Source organism: Ostrinia nubilalis, chromosome 5 (genome assembly GCF_963855985.1).
Source record: "Ostrinia nubilalis chromosome 5, ilOstNubi1.1, whole genome shotgun sequence".
NCBI classification, from domain to species: Eukaryota; Metazoa; Arthropoda; class Insecta; order Lepidoptera; family Crambidae; genus Ostrinia; species Ostrinia nubilalis.
In genome coordinates, this window is record NC_087092.1 from 13,429,636 (window position 1) to 13,456,266 (window position 26,631).

Genomic DNA, 26,631 nt, shown 5'->3' on the forward strand with positions numbered 1-26,631 from the left:
GGAAAGTCTGTAGACAGAACCGAATCTTTTTAGTTCCGTAGTGCTCGCTTATACACGTTCACTGAATTCATTATTCGCAGAATAAGAAGAAAAATGCCCCAACGATTGGATACTCTCACAATTAAGCTAAGGACCGCATTTTCTGTAGGTTTTAAAACTCGCTTCATGAGAAAAGTGGGTCAAGTCGCAAAGTAAGATGTGCATTATTAATACGTCCCGAAGTCAAGCAGGCAAATTTTGATAGAGGCATACAAAAAAATATAATAACTTAGGTATATCAATTCAGCAGCAATTGAGCAGGGCTTATTTATCGATTGTACGGTATCGGGTGTACTGAAAGACCAATTGTTATCAATTTGTGTGCCTAAATAGCTAATTATACTTTTAGTTTTATTCTTAACCCTTGGCTTCTAGAGGTGATGCAATACGGATATGCCGATACATATAACATTTTGTGTAAAGCCTAAGCACTTAGGTACTCGACTAATAAAACTCTGTAACATACGAGAATATAACCAAATTTATTTCTAATCCTATTTGATGACTTACAAATGAACAGCAACTGAATTACGAATGAAGATCGTCCTTCCTTCGAATTCGTCCTTTTCACGCCATTCTGGGACACCCATACATAATACACTTAGCTGTATCAAAGCCAAGGCGCATGGGACCGGGATAATTAGAGAACAAAGTTGGAGAAGCCTTACGATGAGGGGTAAACTTTCCGAAGAATAAGTACAGTTGATGCCATAAATTGTAATACAGAATGCACAAGAAATGGAGCAGTCTTGTACCATTCTTTGATGGTACAAAAAGTTTAGAATATTCCACGTTATCAAACGCTAAATATGGATCGGAATTAGGTGAAATGTTCCCAAATTTTTATGTTTTCGGTATTCTTCCATAGTTTTTGCGTAATTCGATTACCCAATTTCAATGCTCCGTTGTTTTGCTCAGTTTTCGTGAATATTAATTAAAATGAAACCTTTAAATAACCTCTCCTTTTCTCTCAATTGGAAAATCATTAGGGGAAGCTTACGTTCAGCAGTGAACGTTGTGAGACTGAAATGTTAATGACGATTTAATCAATAACTTGCCTTTTCAAATATCAGTAAAACAATACTTTGCTTCATAACCACCATCAACGGGCACTCTAAATTTAATACTGAGACATAAATAAGTAGCATATACTAGCCGAAAGTTTGGAGAGTAAGTCTTTACTTTAGTTGGGAGTTCTTACGAACACTAAACTAATGAATGAATACGAGAGACTTACCAACTATTACCAAAATATCGTTACGATTAGAGCAAGAGAGAAGTGACTATCGTATAGAGTCGATATTTTTACACTGTTATTATAATATTGTTCATTTCAGCGACAATGCAAGTTTAAAAAAATAAATGATTGGACTGACGATGTACTAATTAATTTATCAAGATAAAAAATCCATCATGAATGATGAGGTAAGTTGATCTGTTATCGTCCGTTCTTGTGTAATTCAAAACAAAAAAAAATGTACTTGTAAACATCCGTAGAAGTAAGTACGCAAGAGAAACCTTCATTACAGTGATCCCAAAACGAGGTCTAGACTTAAAAAGCATGGCATATTTTAATGTTGAAGCTGTGCAAAATGCCGTGGCGTTCGTTCGTGCTTTTGAGCTAAAGTGGCGCAGTAATTATCATCGGAGGCAAGTGCTCAGCCGTAAATGAATGCAAGTAAATGCTGGTGATGATGCATGGGAAGATAAAATATGGAAGATGATATATTTACGTCACCGTAAAATTGTGAATTCCATTAGATTATAATTTGCCGTAGTTAGATTATAATTTGACGTAGTTAGATTACAATCTAACCTTTTTTTTTGCGTCAGGAAAATGTATTGAAATGCATACCCACCGGTCCGGGGGTTCCGGTGGGTTATGTGGGGCTCTCCCTGCCAGAAGGGTAGGGCCTACCCACTAAAAACCTGACGGGTCCCTCGGGTGGCGCTTAGTGGAGTAGCACGTTAGGCGCCGTTAAGTCGTTCACGTGGGTACCCCCACGCTTTGGCCGCAGCCTCACTCAAACTGTCGCCCTTAGAAGGGCAACTCTCTCCGAAGCGCGCGGGGATTCCGCGCACACTTCGGGCCTCAATGTTAGGAGGCAGACGCCCCCGCGTCTACCTCCATGAGGCTCGCCGTCGTGCCGGCTCGCTGCGCCGGCTTCGGCTTTTGCGCCGGCTGAGGACAATCTTTTGCCCCCAGCATGTGCTCCACGGCCTTACCAGCTGCTGCACACAACAATTTACAATCTCACGATTTATATTATAAACTGACAGAGTTTCCAATTTCACGTTGACATATACATAGTTGCTTATATTGTTTTGGTGCCATTTTTAGGACTGTTATTTTAGTCATACCTGCTGCATAATATTGTAGGATTTGATGATCAACCATTAGTCTGTAGTGGCTATGTCGCCACAATATTAATTTTAAATACTATACTGCTCATTATTAGAACAACTTAACAATGACATTAAAAAACCCATTTTATCATTTGTACGTTTTGATGGGATATCAACATGTGCAACAGCATCTTTCGTCTCCCTCAACATTTAATCATTGGACACTAAACCAACTCAAATAGGTACCTGCCTTGTCTTGCATAAAAAAACTTAGGTTAATTTGTCACTCTTTATTAATTTGTCTCGTCTTCAATGACAAAGACTTGAAGAAAAAACAAAGTGACAATCTCAGCAAACTCGAGTAGTTCAAACAAAAAGGAGGTCCAAGAGGTCCGTTGAGGTAAAAGTTAATAACAACTTCGGTTGCACCGATTTTTAGTTGCACCAGCGAAATGGGTCGTGTAAATAACCAACCTAACATAAACGTTCAACTTTTAACTAAAACTGAACGCAAACTGGCGGTTGTTAATTTGTTTTAGAGGAATGCGGAATTCTCTTGGCAAAAAGATCTGTCAAATAAAAAATATGTAAAAAAACCCAGCTCCCAAGTAGAGACAAAAAAAACTTTGTACTATAGTGCAAATTAAATTCTCCCACATTATTTGCAATCAATTTATTTTGTTTTCAGTCTATGAAGTGCACTGTTTTTCACTCTTTATTTTCGAGTTTTGGATTTGGTATGTTCGATTTAGATTCGTCACATTTTAGCTCTACCTTTGACATCTTTTTCACACGGGCTTGAAATAGGCTAATGGAACGAAGACTGTCGTCAGTGCACTTTGTAAAGCTAATATTACAAGCAATTTACGAACGCCAAAGGCTTCATTAGTAAATGACCACCATTACAGTGCGAAGGCGCGGGTTTATTGGCGATAAACAATGCCATTTTAAACTTTGTTTGTCACTTTTCTTCTGCTAAAATCATCTCAGTTACTTTTATCCACTGGTAGATGGATATAGTGGATCTCATTAAAGATGCTAGAGTCCTATCCTAGTTTAAAACTGCTGCACGCTATCAGTAACTTAAGTAGCGGGCTAATTTAACTCCAGAACACGCTATTTGTTTACAATACCTGTGACAATACGTACTACTCAAGTGCCAAGGGACACAGTAGTATCAGAAGTTGAATTGTATTGTAAAACATTTTTGATTTCATATCCAACAAAGCACTGGTTTTGAATCCGATTTATTCAAATAAGGCTATAAATAAATCAAACCCTCCAAATGTGAACAAAAGATAATCAACTAACGAAAATACTGTTATCAATCCGGTCCCAACAATGCTTCCAAATGGGCTAATTGTGTGACCGGCCGCGTCGCCGGGGATTCGATTTTTATTCATTCCTATGATTCTTTTTAAGAACGATTTTTTTTTACTTCTTTTTTATTACAGTGGCCAGTGCCTTGAAGCACGATAAGTTGTGTTACAGTCATTAAGCCCTCCCCTCCCCATCTAGACATAATGAAATTTTGATTCCGATTTTCCTATAACTACGAGTATGTCTAAACCCCAATTAGTTATCTGTTTATTAATTGGCTTTTTCACTTTAGTTTCCCTATAGCGTGGGTTACAAAAGAAACCAATAGGGTCGAACAGACTTGATTGTCAACAAATCCTATCACCACGAAAAAAGAAGAAAACAAGAGATAGAAATGACAAATGAACTATCGGCAAAAACTGACACACGCTTTTTCAATCCGGCTAACAAAGCTCCCAAATGATGGCTAATTGTCCGGGGCGGCCGCCGGTGTCGCCGGAATGCGATTACCAGCGACCCCAGTAATTAAGTAAAACCTCTCTGCCGTGCGTAGTGATGTAACGAACTAGAACGATCCGAAGATTCGATTTCGTGTATAACGGAAATCTGATTCCGGTTGCAGACCGGCAGGTAACAAACGGGCTACCGGTAAGGCAAGATCTTAAATAGTGTTGGTAAAAATAGATCCCATCAAAAACAATACTTGTCAAAAAAACCAAGTCTCGCAACTCAGTTGTTCTACGGTAAAAAGTTGTGAGATCCATGTAATACCAAGTCCAGGCCAGGAAATCTTTAACGTTTTACATAAATTATTGACTTGGCCATCGCACTAAATAATTTAATTTACACGTGTTTTCATGCGATGGCCAAGTCAATATATTTCTTTTTGTATTTTGTAGACAGCAGTTATGTATCTAGAAAACTGGACCGAAATTGAAAAATTTTACTCGACTTGGCGGTTGCACTACCGTGCCCCCAAATATCATTTCTTTTTGTATTTTGTAGACAGCAGTTATGTATCTAGAAAACTGGACCGAAATTGAAAAATTTTACTCGACTTGGCGGTTGCACTACCGTGCCCCCAAATATTTTAGTTTTTCCTTGATTCATACACCAAACACTACTTATATTCCAAATTTGAAGCTTCTAGGTCTGCTAGAAGTGCCTTAGAGTTTTGATGATCGGTGAGTCAGTGAGTCAGTCAGTGAGTCAGTCAGTGAGTGACAAAATTAAGTAACTTTGACCCGTTATAATTCTTAAACTACTGGTTCAAATTGAATGAAATTTTAAATATACCGTGTCTTTACAATGCCTGCATAGCTAATGAAAATTCAGCCTTCTAGTTTTATCCACAACGAAGTTACAGGCGGTCGAAAATGGCCTGAATTGCTTCGAGAAAAGGATGGTACGGCCGTGCCGCTTTTTTGCTCGACTTGGTGGGGGCACTGCCGTGCCCCCAGATCGTTTTCGACCTAGGATCACAATTATAGAGATGCGTTGCTAAATATAAAAGTTCAACAGAAATAAGCAAGAAGCGTTGCTTACTTTACAATTTTTTTTCCTATTTTTTTACCACATTGCAACAAACAAGGTTTATCTCCCTATTAATCATCCCAATCTCTCAGTTGATTGAGTCCAGTTTTCACTGATTCTCGATCATGATCGACCATAGTTCATTATTCGAAACAGTAACCTATACTAGTAAAATTCCTTGTACATTCTAGTTATCAATAAGCTTTAGCGATATTATCTACCTATCCAGTCCATCATAGAAGTTCACATTTATCTAAATCTTAAGGAAGAAGGTCGATATTACCACCGAATATGAGCGAGGACCAAAAGCGCTGGAAACTTGTGGGCTCTTGAATATTACACGACCACCCCTATGAGGCTTGATAAACTGTGGTTGTGAGTGCACTGCTAAAGATATATCTGTACCTTGGGAACGAAGTGCTACTAACCAGCATTCTGTGTGTTTTTTGGCTTTTAGTGGAATACTTTTGCTGTATGCAGTAGATTACCAGTTACAAAAGTTTATTTAATAGATATTATTACATTCAAAAGCTCACTTTGTACTACATAGGCAACATATGCAAAGTAAAAATGAATCCGAAATAGGACCTTTAGACGCATTATCTGTCTGTCGATATTATAACAGAAACTGACTTTAAAGGATAGTGCCAGGGTCTGGACCAAGTGTTGCCCAGAATCAACCCATAGTGCATTTTGTTCCTCTGGCCTATACTGATGTGTAAACCGAAGCGCACTGAAATCTATCCCTGGAGTAAAGAGAAAAAAAGAGTTTTGTTTTGAATTATTTACATACAAAATATCATCGATGTATACGTACTACGCATAAGATTTCGCGATTATGGCATTAAATAACACTCGCTATGTTGAACTTAACCATACTGCATCCGTACACGTTACTTTAGTGCGATTTAGACATTCTAAAGTCGAAGTCGAAACAAGTTACCGTCACGTCGCAATGTAACTCCTAGCGACGGAATCAAAGCACATATTGGCAATTTTCCACCAAGCAATGTTGCCAGTCCATGGGGAAATTTCGTATAGAGACCCACGTCTCGAATGCATATTGTTCGAATATGGTGAATTTAAAATTCCAACGAGCGCAGAACAATAGATATCTCACAAAGTTGCGACGGAGAACGAATACGCAGCCACGCGAGAGTTACGAATAAAAAACTATGTTCTACTAAATGAATCCATAGTATTCTTATCTTAGACATATAATATCTTAAGCAATCTTAACTTATTTTCCCACAACCATGCCAATTCACCCAGTCTCAACTGTAACTGTCTCAAACTTTCTTCTGCCGTTCACATCAAATACCTGGGGGTAATTATTGATAATAGGCTCACATTTAAACAGCACATCAGTACCACCTCCGGTTACGAAAGCTAATGTTTGTGTTTAGATCCTTGCGCCATGTCGCTGAGCCAGACTTAGTTAGAAAGGTCTACACAGCTCTCTGCCAGTCTCTCTTACTTTATTGCATTACCTCCTGGGGTGGCGCCAGTATGACTGCCATGATTGTGTTGGAGAGAGCTCAGAGAGCAGTTTTAAAGGTCTGTACGTTCAAGCCTTTGCTTTTTCCGACGTACGAGCTGTTCCAGTACTGTGAAGTATTATCTGTACGCCAGCTTTTTATTCTGCTTACTATAATGAAGCAGCACGGGGCTATTGAGTATGACCCTAATATCTCGCAGTCACGACGAAATTATCTTGTAGCTCGCTCATCTTTCAAGACTAGTTTCGCTAAACGCTTTTTCTGTTACCTAGGCCCCTTCTTGTACAATCAACTTCAACGTAAACTGGATATCCTCCCCCTAACTAAGCATGAGTGTAAAATAAAGGTTACAAAATTCTTATAAACTCTGAACTATAATGAAACTGAAAAGTTCCTTCATGCTGATAGATAAGTACATAACTCTCATTCCAGCACTTCTCCCATTCACATACACACTTACACATATACACACACAGGTCAGGTTTTAGTCGGTCACGTCGAGAGCGGAGAGTCCTGTACCTCTAGTAGGAAAAACTTTCGAGTTCGTTTCGTTGCGTATTCAAAGTGTCATCGAAAAATTTTGTATGAAAAATTAAACAGCGCCCCCTATATTATAGCCGCCCTAGGGGGCGCTGTTTAATTTTTCATACAAAATTTTTCGATGACACTTTGAATACGCAACGAAACTCGAAAGTTTTTCCTACTAGAGGTACTGGTGTTCTGTAATACAGGCTCGCAGCCTAGCTCAGACACCAGTCTCCCGCAATCTAAGTGTCTGTCCACTACATTTAATTGTAATTTAAGATAATCACCTTACATTGTAAACCTATAGATTTAGATTGTGGAGAAAATAAATAATTTATTATTATATTATTATTATAGAAGTCTGTAAAAAAAACATAGTGTGATTAAGTATAGGTAAATTGTTTCAAGATAAATGGGCGTGCTCTATTCCCCTAGTCGTCACCTTTAAAAGACACAGACATGTTAATGTCATGACACGCACGTTTTCTCTTCGGAGCCACATTTCTTGTCATTCACCATTTGCGACTACATCTACCTACGTTAAACAAACCCACTCTTACAATATCCTACGCTTACCAAAAATACACAAATACAAAAGTACATTGTGAAAATAAGAAAACTGACATAATTCAATTTTAGTATGTACTTAATTAGAGACTAAAGAAATACCAGTGGGAGCTAAATAAATGGCATCAGAAATAACACAAAAGAAATTTTCTACAAGCATGTTCACATGTGTGCTTTATCAATGACCTTCTATTGAGTATGTAATATTTTTAGTAAACCTTATTGCCACAGCCTCAGACCTGTGGCTGAAGTATGATGATGATGAATAAAATATAACATATATTTTCAATAGGTATGTTCACAGTGTGCGCTTATAATTGGAGTATTTGTTATTATTTTAAACAAAACGTCAATTAATATGAAAATGTACCCAGGACAACGTGGCCTATCAAATCTCCCTTTTCCACAAATATTTTATAAAACTCCGAAAATATAAATGTCGTCCGATATCTTTGATCTAATACAGACATCAGCAGCCCAGAGATAAACGTTTCATCCTATCTACATTTTTATTCCAATTTTACGATACAAACCAACCCTTTTGACCCGAATCTTGCCCAGGGCCGGTATTGAACAATAAAATCCAACTACGAACCTGCAATTAACCTTGCCCTGCCAAACACCCTCGGATTAAATGTTCTTTGTCTGTCGACAGCATCGACTCTTGCCAAAAGGTAGCGGGGGACGGAATTTTACTCAATGGTGATAAAATTAGCAGGTTATGGAAGTTTTTTTAACGATTGACTTGGATTTTAATGATTTCTTAATAATTCATAAACGAGCTAGACTCTCATTTCATTCTAATTTTATTGCGGGCTCAATGACATCAAACTGTAACGGTCAATTAAAATAAAGTTCGTTTTTTTGAAAAAAGTTTTTGTATTCGATTACCTCTAGATATTTAACCTCTCATGTAGGTAGGTATAATATCATAAAGAATAGCAGGATTGGAGTAACTGAAAACATGAGTTAGGGGCAAAAACACAACATGTTTGATTATCCTTTATGTATGTAGTTACTTTGTATAACAACAGAACCTAACATTGTCCTTTAATATAAAATAGGCCACATAATACGAGCCCTGAGGAATTATTAAACTCGAAAACAAAGCAAATCTGTGACCGGGAGAGATTAAATTTATTATTCAAAACAATTTTCTTGAACAAAGCCCGTTGGACCGCAGCCTTTGCTCCAGTTCATAAAATCTGCAGCAATTTGAATAATTCTAAACCTACGTCATATTATTTTAAGGGGAATTTGGCGCCACCGGAAATTTATTAAAATAACGAAATTACATTTTCAATTCTACTTTAAGACTAAAGAGCTTTTGTAGATGATTTACCTTTATAAATTAAAGTACGCTAATTATATTATTAATGAACCGTTTTAATACATGTTCAACTCAAAAACAATAATAATGATACAAACTCAATTACAGTTTTTTGTGTCAAAACACAGACACAACTCAAAATCTGCTAAAGCTCGCAAAAAGCAAGTGACGAAAAGTGAGAATTAAATAGAATACATTAAACAAACAAGATTTACTGTGCTCTTTGTTCTAAGTTTGTACATAGAAGAAGCATTAACTGGGGGCACGGCAGTGCCCCCGCCAAGTCGAGCGCGAAGCAAACACTGCCGTACCATCCTTTACTGGAACCATTTCGCCGCATTTTCAGGCCCCTATTTAAGAACCTCTGGATAAGACCAGAACGCAGAAATTTTCGTCATCTAGTAAGCTATAATCACATACTTAAAATCCAAAATTTCAAGTCTGTGGGCCATTTAGTTCCGAAGTTAAGCGAAAGCAAAGTTTCGCATTTATGACACTCACTCACTGATGATCATCAAAATAGAACTAGTACTTCCAATAAACTCAGAGAGCTGAAATTTGGTACAGAGTTAGGGTTTAATGGCCACATAAAGGGAAAACTATAAAAACTAGGAAAATCGAAGATCTGGAGTAACACCACATTCATAATCAATACTACTAGCGCCACACCGGCACCGTGGTGTTCGCCTGTACCGCTCACCGCTAGATGGCGCTAGCACTTTGAACGTCGATTTTCTGCACCGCGGTGTCCAGTTTTTTTTTCCTTTCTAGACCCCCCCGTCGATTAAGTTGAATGTTGTGTAATTTGAATTTGGTTGATTTCGTTTATTATATCGTGAGCAGTGTTGGATTTCGTACTATAATTATAGTATTTGTACTATTATTTCATAGTAAATACTAAATAATATCCTAATTACGAGATAGTACGAGATAATACTATATTTTTTATTCCGTTCCATTTACCCTTATTTTAAGCTAAAATTTAACATTTGGCAACTTATATAAGAGGAAATTGCTGAAATGGTGATCAACATTCCATAGACAATATACTATTCTCAACCATTCTAGATTCATATTTTTATTTAAATACTTTTTGCTATGAGAACTGAACCAATAACATTTTTATTAGAGGTTTCTTTATTCAATTAAACTTTATTTTTTCATTTCAATCGCTATTTACCTAACGTACTATATTTTTCAAGAAATACTATCTTTTTATCTTCCATAGACAATAATTTTCGAAGAGCGCAATTCCAACACTGATCGTGAGGTTCGCTAAGGTTAAGTTATTATTAAAACAATTAACAATTCTGATTCGTTGTCCATTATAAAGGTCGCTATGTTTAATATCGTAAAAAAAAATGTCGATAATATTAAAGGACGACGACGTTAAATAATTATGCCACATTCTACAAAAAGAAGTGAAATCCCACCAAAAACATTCTGTAAAAAACTAGCCAAGTCTCGATGGAGCTGCTTGTTTATCTCTAAAAAGTAATGAAATGTAGACAAAGTTGTGCCAAGTCTACGGTTCTTTACTGCGATTTCTTTATTATTATAGTTAATGTTGTGTGACTTGGCCGTTGAACAATCTTTATTAAGATAATCAATAATCATGCATACCTAAGTATTATTGAAATACGCAGCTTTATTAAGCCTACAATTGACTGGTTATAAAATCAACGTTTTCCAAGTGGCAATATTCCATCGTCAATGGGTAGCGGTTCTGGCAACAGATTGGTGCAATGGTGTCATGGAGCACCTGGTTTTGTACCCTTAAACGGCCAAGTCACACAACATTAACTATAATAATAAAGAAATCGCAGTAAAGAACCATAGATAGGTACTACTATTATTTATTCTGTGCCATAGACTTGGCACGACTTTGTCTAGATTTCATTACTTTTTAGAGATAAACAAGCAGCTCCATCGAGACTTGGCTAGTTTTTTACCCGACTACGGCAAAGCAAAAGGAGGGTTATGATTTTGACAGGCTATGTATGTATGTATGTATGTATGTATGTATGTTCATGTGTTCCCTCGTAACTTCTAAACTACTTATCAGAATTCGACAAATGACGTGTCATTAGAAGCGTCTTAATTGTCCGCTGGTTATAGGCTATACGGGGTTTCACTAAATCGAATGTGGCGCCCTCTAGCGGACAAAACATACAGAGTAAAAAAATAAAGTTAAGATAAATATGCCGTGTTTGGTATCATTTGAAAGCGCTTTACTTGTACATTTCGAATATATGTATATTACTAGCATTTGCTTGTGACTTTACCTGTATTCATGGGCTGATTGCATATAATTCACATCTTTTCGTTCATAGCTTCTTTACTGCTTATTAGTTCATCAATTTAACTTTTGTTAATATTATGCGCCACCATAGCTGGGCATTAACTCGTTAATCCGTTAATCGTTAATTAACGAAGTTAACATTTCTATTAACGGATTAACTTTTAAGTTAACTTTAAAAAATGTTAACGGACTCGTTAACTTCCGTTAAATTATCCTAAGTCCGTTAATCGTTAATCCAGTACCTACTATTTACCAAAAAGATACAGCAGCCACGCTGAAAAACACTAGAAAAACGCGTTCTGACAAGTACTTCCAGAACCCAAAACAACAGTTTTTGTAACCAGAACGAAACGATATAAAAATGTTATTTTTTATTCATTTACAAGCTTTATTTCACTTTTTAGTATCTGTGGGACAAATCTTGCAACTGAATTTAAGACCAGTTCTCAACCGATTGAGCTAAAATTTGGTATAGTTACTTATGTAAGTACGATGAAAATGCAATGTTATAGTACCATTAAGCTGGTCTGATGATGGAGTCAGGAGGTGGCCATAGGAACTCCTAAATGAAACGGCGGCATCGCATCGAATTTGGGTTCGTTGGATTTGTCTTTTCGAGCACTTTAGTACTAGATGAAGTCCAGGTAGGGTTGCCAGGTGTCCGGCTTTCGCCATGTTTGGCTTTTTACGGTCTTGTCCGGTCAAATATTGCCTTGTCCGGCCTGTCCGGCTTTTGTTAGGCCTTTTATTTGGCTGCCGCGCCAGGCGAAAGTCGAGCCATAGAATAATATGGAGCGCACGCATCAGGATGGTTGGGCAACCGATGATGATAGTACTCACTCGTGAGCTTTGCACCCCCCTCCCCCCCTCACATGTCCAGCTTTTAGGGTGAAATGTCCGGCCAAATGAAGCACAAAGTCCGGCTTTTGTGTCTTTGGACCTGGCAGCCCTATCCAGAGTACTGATGATGAAGTCAGGGGTGGCCATAGGAATTCCTAAACAAAACGGTGGAAACCTATCGACTTTGGATTTGTCTTTTCGAGCACTTTGGTGCTAAACTGTATTGTAATTAAACCAAGGCTCTGAGATTGAGATACTATAGACTAAGAGCTGGTGAACGCCAGACCTACGTCATTTTTTTAAAACTGAAAGTTTGTCAGCGTATGCTCCCAATATAGGTTAGAATGTTGGTGGATTATGAAGTTTGGGTCATCGTTGCTTTGGCAGCTATCCTAAAAAAACTGTCTGGAAAGGAGTTGGAACTGTCAAAACTGTGTAGCTGATGTCGAAACAACTTCTAATCATTGCCCAAATATCTGTACTTATAATAAATCTATAGAGGTCAATTCTATACATCTATATATACAGGGTGGCCAAAACAGTGAGGTCTAAAAGAAAAATTTAGATTCCTTACATCAAGGTGTACCTAAATCACCCCCATGTATATCATACGATTGTGCTTAGTTTCGGAGATAGAGTTAATTTTGTGATATTTTAAAATTTTATGACCTAGTAGGCTTTAAACATATTTATCTTTTTTTTGGGTTGACTTTTTTCAGATTTCTTTTTTTCGACAAATTTGTTATGAATTGCAGATGTTTGAAAAAAATAATCACCTTCCTATCTTTGATTCAGGATACAAAAGTTTTGCTAGAAACATTAAAATTATGCTTTTATCAGAACACTATAAAATTTTCAACTTAAAAGTTTAAGTAAAAAAAAGAACTTCCATAGGTCCAAAACCATTTTAAAAACTGCGCCGTTTCCTGAACATTCATAATAATACAAAAAAACATGTACTTAATAGGCCACTATTTCCTGTAATCGGTCCACTAAAGTGGTAAGTCGGAGATTTCGTTACATGTTTTTGACTTTCTTAGAGTGAATTAATATTGGGGAATCCTCTAAGTTTACATTACGTAGAACAGATTTAGAGCAGTAACTGGACAGAACATGTTTTTATTCTCAACCAGGAAGCTCTTGCCCTTCATCACACCTGGTGGAAACTGATGATTAGGCTGAAGGTGGAAGGGAACTTCAATAACAGAGGAACTATGGCTTCCTACCTCCAAATGCCGGAATACAGTAATGCTATTAACATTATTGTTATAGTGACAGACTTAGGAAAATAGAGTTGCTAGCCAGGCAGACTTAGATCAAACCCTACCACCAACCAAACCGAGCAGAAAATTTCACCTCCACTGGGAATCAAACCCGGGACCTCTGAAGCTTACCTCTTACCACTTGAAGACAGAGGCAGTTGTTACATTTTACTATTACCCTTGAAATACCTACTACAGTGAGAAGAAGAAGGAGGGATATTTGGTTTATGTTCATCAAAACTTGCTTAAAATAACAATGTGTTCCGGAATTTGGAGGTAGGAAGCCATAGTTCCTTTGTAGTTGAAGTTCCCTTCCACCTTCAGCCTAATCATCAGTTTCCACCAGGTGTGATGAAGGGCAAGAGCTTCCTCGTTGAGAATAAAAACATGTTCTGTCCAGTTACTGCTCTAAATCTGTTCTACGTAATGTAAACTTAGAGGATTCCCAATATTAATTCACTCTAAGAAAGTCAAAAACATGCAACGGAATCTCCGACTTACCACTTTAGTGGACCGATTACAGGAAATAGTGGCCTATTAAGTACATGTTTTTTTGTATTATTATGAATGTTCAGGAAACGGCGCAGTTTTTAAAATGGTTTTGGAACTATGGAAGTTCTTTTTTTTACTTAAACTTTTAAGTTGAAAATTTTATAGTGTTCTGATAAAAGCATAATTTTAATGTTTCTAGCAAAACTTTTGTATCTTGAATCAAAGATAGGAAGGTGATTATTTTTTTCAAACATCTGCAATTCATAACAAATCTGTCGAAAAAAAGAAATCTCAAAAAAGACAACCCAAAAAAAAGATATAAATGTTTAAAGCCTACTAGGCCATAAAATTTTAAAATATCACAAAATTAACTCTATCTCCTAAACTAAGCACAATCGTATGATATACATGGGGGTGATTTAGGTACACCTTGATGTAAGGAATCTAAATTTTTCTTTTAGACCTCACTGTTTTGGCCACCCTGTATAAAAGAAAGTCGTGTTAGTTACTCCACTTATAACTCAAGAACGGCTGAACCGATTTAGCTGAAAATTGTCAGGGAGGTAGTTTAGAGCCAGGAGAAGGACATAGGATACTTTTTATCCCGTTCGAAATTTAAAAAAAAGTCTGCTTATTTATTGCCATTAAGGCGGAACAAAGTTCGCCGGGTCAGCTAGTGAAATATATTTTAAAAATAACTATCAGGGGGTGATTAGTGATCGATACTGATGCCAAAAATGCAATCAGTAAAATGTTTGTCTGTCTGTCTGTCTGTATGTTCCTTATAGAAACAAAAACTACTAGACGGATTTTAACGAAACTTGGTACAATTATTCTTCATATTCCTGGGCAGGTTATTGTATACTTAGGAATTCCCACGGGAACGGGAATTAGCGGGAAAATCCTTTTGTATGAAAAATCTAAACCACTTAAGTTAGACGCTTGAAATTTGGCATGCAGTTACCTTAGTAAACTTAAAGCTTAGTTACAACAGGATATTGCAAAATTCCCACGAGAACGGGAGGTAGCGGGAAAAAACATTTGTATGAAAAAATCTAAACCGCGTAAGGAGATGAAGGGGGTAAAACGGGATCCATGCGTACGAAGTCGCGGGCGGCCGCTAGTTATACATAAAAATCAGATTTTATGGTATAACGTAAGTAGAATTATAGAAATTTTCTATAAGTATATTTTCTATAAGTATATTATACAGAAAAAGCCACCGTAAAAGTTAGGCTTACGTTATACCATAAAAGCTGATTTTTATATAAAATATTAGGGCAATAATTAGAAGTAGTTTCCTCATCAGCCAGACAGTTTTGACAGTTGCAACTCCTTGCCAGACAGTTTTTTCAGGATAGCTGCTAAAGCCACGATGACCCAAACTATTCATGATTCACCAACATTCTATCCTTTAGTGGGAGCATACGCTGACAAACTTTCAGCTTTTATAAAATGACGTAGGTCTGGCGTTCACTAGCTCTTAGTCTACTACTAAAAAGTGTAAAATAAAATTATAATAATAAAATACTTTTTTTTAAAACAAGCTTTTATTCTGAAATGCAGTTGTTACTAAAACGAAAAAAATAATTGTAACTATGCAAGGTTCAAATAATTTCGTAAGCTTGTAACGCAAACATAAAAGAGGAATAAATTCAGTGCGCGATACAAGCTTTCGAAATTATTTGAACCTTGTACAATTACTTTTTTGTTTTATTATCATGTGTTAACGGATTAACGATTAACGTTAACTTGCGTTAAATCTTGCTAAATGTAACGTTTTAACGTTTAACGAAGTTAATTTTTTTATTAACGGTTTAACGATTAACGAAGTTAACTATTTGATTAACGGTGCCCAGCTATGTGCGCCACAAATACACTTTAACACCAAAGTAGTACAAATAATAAAAAGTAAAAAAACTAAAACCCAACTACGACAAAAAACGACGCTGAAAAAGTATAAAACAAGATTTTCAGAATACTGAACTGAACAAAGTTGCCAATGTAGTTGCATAGTAATTTTCATGTTTGGAAAGGCGTAGTCACACGTTACATATACGAGTACCTACCTACCGTAGAACTTTGACAACGTGTGACTGCGGTTTTCCAAACATGAAAATTACTATGCAACTACATTGGCAACTTTGTTCAGTTCAGTATTCTGAAAATCTTGTTTTATACTTTTTCAGCGTCGTTTTTTGTCGTAGTTGGGTTTTAGTTACAGAATGTTTTTGGTGGGATTAGGTTTACACAGACGTGACCCACCTGCGCGCCTTGTGTTTGCTCAACTACTCGTATTTAGTCGCGCAGGTGATATACGACTGTAATCTAATGTTTAATAATGAAACTTACCCATTAGAAAATAAAGTCTTAATTAGCACATCGTAATTTATTTTTGAAGCTCTCGAAATATCTTCAGGTTAAAAATAAAACGGTATCAAATATTGAGCACTTATTTCGTATATAATCAAATCTCAATGGAGAGTCCATAGCCAAAAAATAAGACGTTTATTTTGTTAAATTATGAAGGATCTTAATTTTCTAAGCTTTAGCCCTATTTACAGGCTATTAACTTTTGCGTCATCCGAATTAATATTAATTAATGTATCAGACGTGAATCTAGTTAATAGCTGTAAGAATACTAACGCCCGTATTCACAAACATTACTATGAGGTCTCACAGTGCGCGTGGGTGGGTGACGCACGAACCAATCACAGAGCTCTATTCAACGCTGTGAGTTCGATTTGCTGCTTCACCTAAGCAAGTATCGTTTGTGAATACGGGCGTTAGTGTTGTGAGTGTCATTCAACTCACAAGGTAGGGTAGTTGATAAGATGCCAGATAAATGAGATTTATTTTCCTTACAGTTCAGACTGAACGCCTAAAATTCAAGACAATTCATTAGTTAATAACATTAGTTATAGTCCAGTCAATGAATGCTTTAACGACGGTGTAGATAGAAATCCCTGGAACACAATTTCTGACCTCGGGACTTTATTTAGACTAGTTAGGAGGTGAACATAGTAAAAGTCCCCACCCTTAGCCCTTGAGCCGGCGGGGAGAGGGGGGTTTAAAGGTACTACTTTTCGGTTTTTCGCTTAATCCTCGGAAACTATGCGTCCTAGTGACATGGCTACTATGAACCAAAAAAAAGCTTATTCAATTTGCTACAGGTGAGACAGTCAAGTTTTTCTATATCTTGTATAGTTTTCGCGGCATCTGCTCTAGAAGGTCTGTAAAATTGGAAATTTTAATTTTGTCTTACATGTTCCCATCAGGAGAAAATCGACTAATTCAACATTAAGCAAACATTATAGACATGCGGGAGCATGTTAAGCCTAGTTCCAGGGAGGGGACTGCATCGTGCGTATATTTAGACGAACTAATTGGAGCCACTTTTGACTCCTCATCACTCAAAAAGCACTGTGCATTAACACTTCAAATTTGGCTCATGTATTGAGACTTGCAAGATAAACATCAGCTTCAAATTTCATAAATATACCTCAAACGGTTATTTAGGTATTATATAGTTTCCGAGGATTAAGCGAAAAACCGAAAAGTGATACATTTAAACCCCCCTCTCCCCGCCGGCTCAAGGGCTAATAATAATAATAATAAATTTTATTTATTTCGACCACATACAGATCATAGTGTTAGTAAATAAGTACTTAAAAATTTAAAGGTTAGTAAGAATACAATTGGTTTGAGTTAAAATATAAAATTTAAAATAAGCATCAGCGGTCTGCCAGCACATGAATCATTGCGCAATGATTCAGGTACCGACAGTCAAACCTCGACGCAAACATGCCCAGCACGCTGTTGGAGCTGGCCTCCACCCTGCGCACCAGGGATGTGCAGCGTTTGCGCATTGTTGCATAAAAACAATCTACTCGCGCTTCCGCGAACATCCCCGATGCGCTACAGAATCGGGGCAGCCCCATCAGCGCTCTAAATGCGTTATTATATTGAATGCGCAGAGCGCTGTATTGTTTTTGTGAGTAACTAATCCAGAGGCTGCTTGTGTAAAAAGATGAGCAGTAAGCCCTAAAAAGGGTAGTCTTAACTTCAGTGGAACAACGCGCGAACCTCCGGGCTATCATATTAGCTCTCACCGACAGCGCCCTGCGCTCCCTCTCGATGTCAGCATTGTCGTTTAGATCAGTAGTAATTATATGCCCTAAGTATTTAAACTGATCTACCCTCTTAATAGGCATTCCATTCAGCTTAACAGATGGTACTGTGATTGGTGGTTTTCCTCTGACCTGAAAGACCATGCATTCACTTTTCTTTACATTGTATGTTAGGCCATGATTGAGAGCATATCTTTCACAAATGCCCAACAACTTCGTTAGGCCACACACTGAAGCGCTCACTGAAGCTAAGGGCGGGGACTTTTGCTATGTTCACCTCCTAACTAGTCTAAATAAAGTCCCGAAGTCAAAAATTGTGTTCCACGGTTTTCCATCTATAATGCTTTATTGACTGGACTATTATTAATCATGCTAATGTCTTTGTCGTCTAACATTTACCAACAACAGGCGCTAGTGTATGTATCACATTGTATTGCTTTACTATTTCAATTCGTTTAAATTCGTAATAATTCAAAAGCGAACCCAATAAACATCGAACCCTCACAATAGCATTCCCATTTGTCCACATTAGTCGTCATTAAAGCGGACTTCTGCCCGTGTGTAACATGAGACGCATTGTTCAAACCGGCGCTTCCGACGCTCCCGAACAGTTACGCGGTCGGTATTTGTTGCAGTTCTGACTCTATTAAGTAGGCGCGCACACCGTTGATTTTTAGTTGGCCGATAGTTGTGCCCGATTTTAAATTGTATGAAGAATCGGCCAAATCGAATCGGCGTAGTGTGCGCACTCCCATCCATGCCCATACTGATCAACTGCCCGACTAAACTATCGGCCGACGAAATATCAACGGTGTGCGCCTTTTTTTTACGGGGAAAAAATACACCAAGTCAGAAGGACGAGGCATACCCACTAAAAAGACCCCGGTGCTCCGTCACTCGCCATAAGTGGGAGGAAACTGTGGGTTTTTCGGACAAAGCCTTCTCTACCACAGCCCCTCCCGGCGATTGCCCGCCTACACGGCGGGCCCTACAAGCCCCCCGGGACTACAGGAGCAGCTGGAAGCACACAGCTGTTCCCGTCCGACGGTGGTGGTGGCCTGTGCAATGCAGGCGGGGGCGCCCCCACGCCTCCGGCCCGCTGGCCATCACCAACGGTGTGCGCCTACTCTAACTGAGAGATTTGAATAGAAACATGTATTCAAATGGAATGCAAGAGTAGAGTTACATGCGTGTACAATAATAAGGCTGAGTTGCACCACCTAACTTTGACAGTAAATTTAACGATAACCGGTGCTTTTTGTATGGTTTTTTGACAGATTTTTGACGTTTGTCAAAGTTAAAGTAAGATGGTGCAACTCAGCCTAAGTATTAATAGATAATGTTTCATTGTTAAAATCATCATCATCATCATCATCATTTCAGCCACAGGACATCCACTGCTGAACATAGGCCTCCCCCAATGACTTCCACATCGCACGGTTGGTAGCGGCCTGCATCCAGCGCCTTCCTGCTACCTTTATCAGGTCGTCGATCCACCTTGTGGGTGGACGTCCCATTGTTAACAAAGTTCAATCAATCAATCAAATATGCTTTTAGTCTTAAGTGATACTCAATAGCCATAATATGATTTTCTCAAACCAAAATAAGACTGTAACATCTGAAAGCTCCTTAACGTGCAATGCCATCCGCAAAAGAGAATAGGCTTTTCTTTACTTCCTCGAAAGTAAAAGAAACTTTGCTTAAATATTACTCGTATCTTCAAATTGAAGATTTGTAAGAAAACGTTAACCAGTTAACGTTACGACTTGCGAAGATATTTAAACTTTTGCTAAGTTACATAAATGCAAGGGTTATTTTAACCGTCTATATGGACAGAGCCTTATGGGTTTTCCGGCTGCATCGAACGTGGACAGCTTCCGGTGCGTTAATTACGCCGGTGCAATGTTACCGCTCGAATGGGGGGAAATTGCTAGTGTAATTTCTTGATAGAGTTGTTCAGTTAGACTATAAACTTGATACAGTTAGTTTATAATGATTTTATAAACATTCTTGCGCTTATCTTACTTTTCTTAATATACTACGAACATAAAAAAGAGATATTATACCAAAATTCTAAGCAGCAAGTATTCGGCTAATGATAAAACTAAAAAAATCTGATAAAGTTATTTGACATCAATAATTACAATATTAGTGGTGATTTAAGGGTTTTCTTCATGTTTTTGGTGGTCTGACATGACTTTCTACAACTTTGAGACTAGCTTTGAAAACCGTCCACCATTGCAAAAAGGCTTCAAGAGAAATTAACTAACATTTGTGTTGAATCACGCTTATACCGTAAAATGTACTGAAAATGTTTCGTTCACGGCACGCGCACGTATACACAACGACCGGCTGTGGAATCTACGCCGCAATCCACTTCCGCGGTTACATAAAATATTTCAACAGACTATTTTTCTAACAAAACAGTTTCAGAGGTTGCTTTTAATTTATCAAGAGGCTCCACTCAATAAATTCTGGACCATGGCATAAGTTTTTAGGCCCGTATTCACAAACGATGCTTGCTTAAGTGAAGCAGCAAATCAAATGCGCACAGCGTTGAATAGAGCTCTGTGATTGGTTCGTATGTCACCCTGGGAGTTCACGCGCACTGTGAAACCTCATAGTATTTTTTGTGAATACCACGGGCGTTAGAATATCTTGGCTATTCATTTACAAAGATACAATTTAATTAAATCATACATGTGTACGAATTTCAAATCAATAATAGCCAAAACATTTTAACAAATGGTATTTTCCAATGCTTATTAATTTATTATAATCAAATTCTGAAAACACAAACAAAACTGATGATTTCATTTAATGAAATCACATGACATAAATTACTTTCAATTTAATTTCGAAAGAATCGCATTTAAATATTACAGAAATTCTCAATTTATCATAATAAATATTTTACTGAAGCGTGTTTCCGAGAGTCCTTTATTAAATATTTTATATTGCAAGCGAATAAAATTATTTAAAGCAAACTCATCAAGACGCGGAGAATTATTTTAAAGCCTGCATGAATTTATAACGTAAAGAGCACACATTCTGCAATGTTAATCATCTATAACAAAGTTGTCTTTCTCTTTCCTTATTCATTGAATGAAAAGAAACACTACAGCTTTATAATTGTCTCACTTTAGTTATTATGTATCCTTAAGTTTTTCTTTAATAATTTAGTACATAAAAACGTATATCGTTTGTAGCCATCGTGACGATAGCGACTACCAATACTTCTACTAAATCTATGTTAAAATATTTACCAATATAGTTTTCCACCTTGAAATCTTTCCTTTAAATAGGTATTTGTTTCACAGTAATCAGTTTAAAGTGCCGTCCTATCTAGAGAAATAAAATGGAAATCCTATGATTAAATGTCTAATCAATTATTGCTTAATAAAAATGACTTTATCAAATTGACATATAAGCGAAGAAACTGCAGAACTACGAGTTTTGCAACTACTTCCACATAAACCATACAAACATTTTCTCTAAAGTTTAAAACGAATACTGTCACAAAGACAAACTTGAACTCTTTAACGGTCCAGAGCAAAAGGGCCCGCCGGCGCCGCCGCTTTTGTCATTGTCAGAACTCACTTTAGGACTCTATTTGGATTAACATAAAGATCAGAATGGCATGAACGCTCCCACATTATAGACTTTTCACCAGGCTAGTTTTACTATTTCACACCTCACATTTCCTCGCATAATAAGCTTCCACATTGCAGGAAGAATAGATTGTAATACTTTATGGAATTTTTAAATTAGCCCAGCTCCAAAGTTACCTGGCCGATTTTTGCGGAAAACTGTACGTATTTAAACGAAAAAAAAAAATTTTTTTAAACTGTTCAGCCTGTCACAGCCTGTACACTTAAAACGATAATTTAATATCGTTGAAGTCACACTTCACAAGACTTTCTAAAAGACAAAAGCCGCATATTTAATCCAACCAATCTATGTATATTTAATTTACCTAAGCTTTACATAAGTTAGGTTCAGTACTTAGGTACCTTGTCCTTGAACATATCATCTGTGCCTATATTAAATGTGTCATGTAATTTACATACTGTATAGTTTAAGCCCTGTTTCACAAGAGGGCTTAAAAGTGAATCCCTCTATGAAATGGGTATTCGTCGTTTGTACCAATTTCTAAGGCTGAGTTGCACCACCTAACTTTGACCGTAACTATGACGATAACCGGTGCTTTTTGTCCATACAAAAAGCACCGGTTAACGTCATAGTTACGGTCATACGTCAAAAATCTGTCAAACTCCATAGTTTGACAGATTTTTGACGTTTGTCAATGTCAAAGTAAGATGGTGCAACCCTGCCTAAGTAGGAACAATAGAAATTAGTTACTACACTACATGTCTCCCATTTTACCTATTTTGAGAAATAGGTTTATCAGTAACATACTTATAATTTACTTTGAAGATTACAACTACCGTTAAACGAGGTTAAGACTAGCAATAAAACTTGCAGAAGTTGACTTCCGCAAGCTGTTTCGACTGTGTAAAACTTGCAGAAGTTAGCTTGCCACAGCTATTTACACAGTGGTGACCGCTTGCCGAAGTCAACTTCTTCAAATTTTATTTTTATTTTTTTCTAGTCTAAATTTCGCTTTAGCTTTCCGATAGCACCATACATTTAAGTATTTACTTAAGTACATACAATTCCAAAATCTATGAACATGGTACGATTGTGTCATGTATGTCGAAGGTAAGTTAGGTAAGTGGCCACTTACCTACTCTCTTATACGTGAAGCCCCTGACAGACAGAGGTTTATCCACCTCGTTTCACAATAATTTAGATTCCTATAATATAACAATTAGAAGGCACCTACGCAACACACCTTTGGAGTATGAATCTCATTATAAATGCAAATGTTCTGTCCCGACGCGACACGCGTACACGTCACGCCAGCTACTGAAGTAAAAGAACTGACGGCACATCAAGATAACCCTTAGCATCTAATGTAGTAGAAATAGGGACGAGTTTCCACCAACAATTTATTACAAATCGTCAAAACATCGTGGCTGACTGTATAAAGCTGTGTCAGTTCGATTCAGTCATACGTCTTTACCATTATCGTTGCGTCATGTTATTCATAATAAATCAATATCCCCGAATTGTAGCCACGCGTCTTGTGAAGGTCTGCGAGTGAAAGTTGTAATAGATTTACTCCATATTAGGGCTTGAAGAGTGGAATAGAAATCCTTGGACATTGTCCTGCAGTAGACGTTATTTGTCTGAAAAGATCGAACGAAATATCAGCTTTGACCAGCACAGTTCTTTGATTCTTAGTTCTCTTTGAAGTGGGCTTCAGTCGACTCTATGGGCCTTCGATAGCAGATACGAGTGTGGCGTGCAACAGCTAAGCATCGTTTCCACACGACATTCGTTAAAATAGTCCGCAGAGTTGAGCCAGAAGCCCCAGGTTCAGGTTCAGGTCCCATTAATATATTAGGAAGTCAAATAAAACATACAATTAATGAGTTTGCAAGCCATAATTAAAATGAACCACTGACCCAATCTTGCCATCTTAATAAAATCAAAGGTATACCAATGTATATCCAACGAAATCAAAAGAAAAGCGCCTCAAGTAGCTTTTACAAATAACGATCTGGCCCGAATATCCTTAAGGAAAATGACGTTTGCATGGAACTCCTCGTTAATTTCCTCGTCATAGCTATTTAAGGGGATCTGAGAGATATAAAGAGGTCTTCATCTAATAAAGAAGGTCCGAACCGGGAATAACCCCTGGAGAATATATTAAGGCCCATATCTCTCTTGATCGTCACATTTCCCCAGGAATGTAATACAAAAACTTTTGGAGTAAAAAGTTTAGTGTTGCTTAGTCATAATTTTCCACCATACTTATTAGAAGGCACAATTACATGTTTCACTTCACGTTTTAATTCTAACGCAAACACTGATCACTTACATTGAACTCAGCATCCCCAAAAAATTCACTATTGTACAAGATTTTGAAATAAAAAAACCATTTTACATATTCACAAGGTTAATTTTCTGAAAGTTTTAAAAGAACATCCCACAAGAGACGGCAAGATTCATACTGTCGCCAACTCTTACGCACAAAGATTAAAATACCTCAGGTAAGTCTGCCCTGGAAATTTACTTTGCTGATATTCACTGGCTCGAGATTTATTTTGTAATCTTGCGATAAATTGACCCCAGTAAATCTTGCCCGGGGATAGACTCCGTAAGTTTGGGCAGGTTTTTGTGACGTTGCCAATTTGGGAAATGAATAACTGATTAAAAGCGAAATGGAATTAGGAAAAATAGAAAACCTGTCATTCTCAAGTTCATGATTAATCGTAACATAGGTAAATTAAATTTCCGGAAACTGAGTTTTCCGGAAATCCACATTTTTTTAATTGCAACAGTGGACTTTATGAAAACCTACAATCTAAATTATGCCGTAAACAGTTAAATCATAGGTAAGTACATACCTACTTGTACACTGATTTCAATAGTTACAATACAACTGAAATCATGATGATCATACTATACAAACATTTATGTATTCTGTTCATGTCAAAAGTTCTTAATGACATGTTCAAATATTTTTTGATTTATAATCCTACTGGTACCTACCGAAGATGGAAAAAATCCACTTATTCTTTCCAACTTAGAAGCAATTGATGATCTCAAATCCCTAGTTAATTTTTTGCCAACCTAACAAGCTGTCAAAACGATTTGACAGTTTACCGATAAATATGAATACCGGTAATAAATTGCTTACCTTCTGCAGACGTTTATCCGGGCCCTCTGACAAAGTGCCGATAACTCCGAACATAAACTTGGATGTCTCAGTTACGGTTAGAATAAATATAAGATATATTTGTCGTTCTCTTTCATCTTATTTTAGGACAATAATTTTGTTCAGTCCATTACGCCTTGCCAGTTTCAGGTCCGTATTAAAAACGAGGATAAAACTCAATTCAATCTCAGTCATAGATTCTGTCCTGTTATTGGTCAATGAATATTAAAATTGAATCAAACAAAAGCCTCAATCTATACTTGAGACTGAATCCAAAGCTGTCAAAATGACCGAATAGCAAGACGCTTTTGTAAAACGACTTTCAAAAATTACTTCAAACTCGGAGAGATGCAACGTTTCAGTTGATGATTTATCTACCTTAATACAATAAGTAATGTTGAGCGTAAATCCACACTTGAGTTCGTTTCATAACACGGGCCTTAGATTCGTTTTACACTTTGTAAAACTTCGAATCTATACGAGTTAAGTTCTTATCTCTTGGACGGGGATTTGCCAGTAAAGCAGTTACGACGCGAACTTCACTCTTTAGATTCGCAACTTAACTCCTACTCCATTCAACATAGTGTGAATGAGTCTTTTAATTTCTGCTCCTTAAAAATATGTATTGTAATAAAATCGTCCATTTGCGATGACAATGTGACATCTCGAATTATACGTTACTATAACTCGAGTCATTTAGAATTATCTATACTAATATTACAAATGCGAAAGTAACTCTGCCTGTCTGTCTGTCTGTCTGTCTTGCTTTCACGCCTAAACAACTGAAGCGATTTTGATGAATTTGGCATAGAGATAATTTGAGTCCCGGGAAAGGACATAGGATAGTTTTCATCCTGGTTTTTGAAACAGGGTCGCGCGCCATAAAGTTTTTCTGTGACAGACAAAATTCCACGCGGGCGAAGCCGCGGACGGAAAGCTAGTAATACCTACTATAATTCGAATCACTGAACCAACTGAACACTGTCAGAGAACACTGTGAACCCCTAAACTAAGTAAGTGTCATCTGTAAATACCAAAACTTAAATAATAATAAGTAAATGCTGTTAGTTTATATCATGTAGGTATGAAATAATATTTGTCATTCTACTGATGCCCTCACAAAGCTCACACGGAAACTGAGACGTAGTTTCCTCCATCGTCTGTCGAAAGGGGACAATAAATCTTCTCGAGACCCCCTGAGGCGACAAAACCGAATTTACACACTTTTAGTTTGATAGTTACTTTAGGAGGTATACACTCGTCACGTGGCCTATTTAACTTGAGGTCGAAAGTGTAGTGTTATCCTTTCTGTGGCAAATCGAACCTCTTTGTTTTTTTTTTAAGAATTCTGTTTTTACCTTCTGTCTTATTTGTCATGGCAACGTACGAAATAAACACGAAGTAAATTCTACTTGTTTTTTCACTCTTTTGCACTCCCGTTCCTCCGATCCCTCACTGTCCTCAACACTTTCATTTACTACAAAAATTAAAAAATAACTCCATGGTAACCATAAAATCATTTTGCAGTCTACCGTGCCAGAATAAAAGAATGGTTCGAAGTCAATGTAACCCCATTGTTTGTTTTGCACATTCTAATTCCATGCTTTTAAGGCTATGACTATGTATGACAGCACGTCAACTTAAATAATGTGGCACCCT

At 37.2% G+C, this 26,631-nt stretch overlaps 1 protein-coding gene across 1 annotated transcript; it reads right to left on the reverse strand.

Annotated features, from left to right (window-relative positions):
• Positions 1–17,789: 17,789 nt before the first annotated feature.
• Positions 17,790–18,724, reverse strand: LOC135072147 (uncharacterized). Its single transcript, XM_063966099.1, has 2 exons — positions 18,691–18,724; positions 17,790–18,433 (listed from the first exon to the last, which is right to left on the reverse strand). The coding sequence occupies exons 1-2, from the start codon at positions 18,722–18,724 to the stop codon at positions 17,790–17,792; spliced, it is 678 nt and encodes a 225-aa protein (XP_063822169.1).
• Between the last annotated feature and the right edge of the window lie 7,907 nt (positions 18,725–26,631).

Bases quoted from the DNA above. Each gene is read 5' to 3' on its own strand.
- LOC135072147 (XM_063966099.1), bottom strand. From the start codon at position 18,724: ATGACGACTAATGTGGACAAATGGGAATGCTATT. The intron at 18,434-18,690 runs GTGAGGGTTCGA...CCCCGCCCTTAG, and splicing joins GGACAAATGGGAATGCTATT to CTTCAGTGAGCGCTTCAGTG.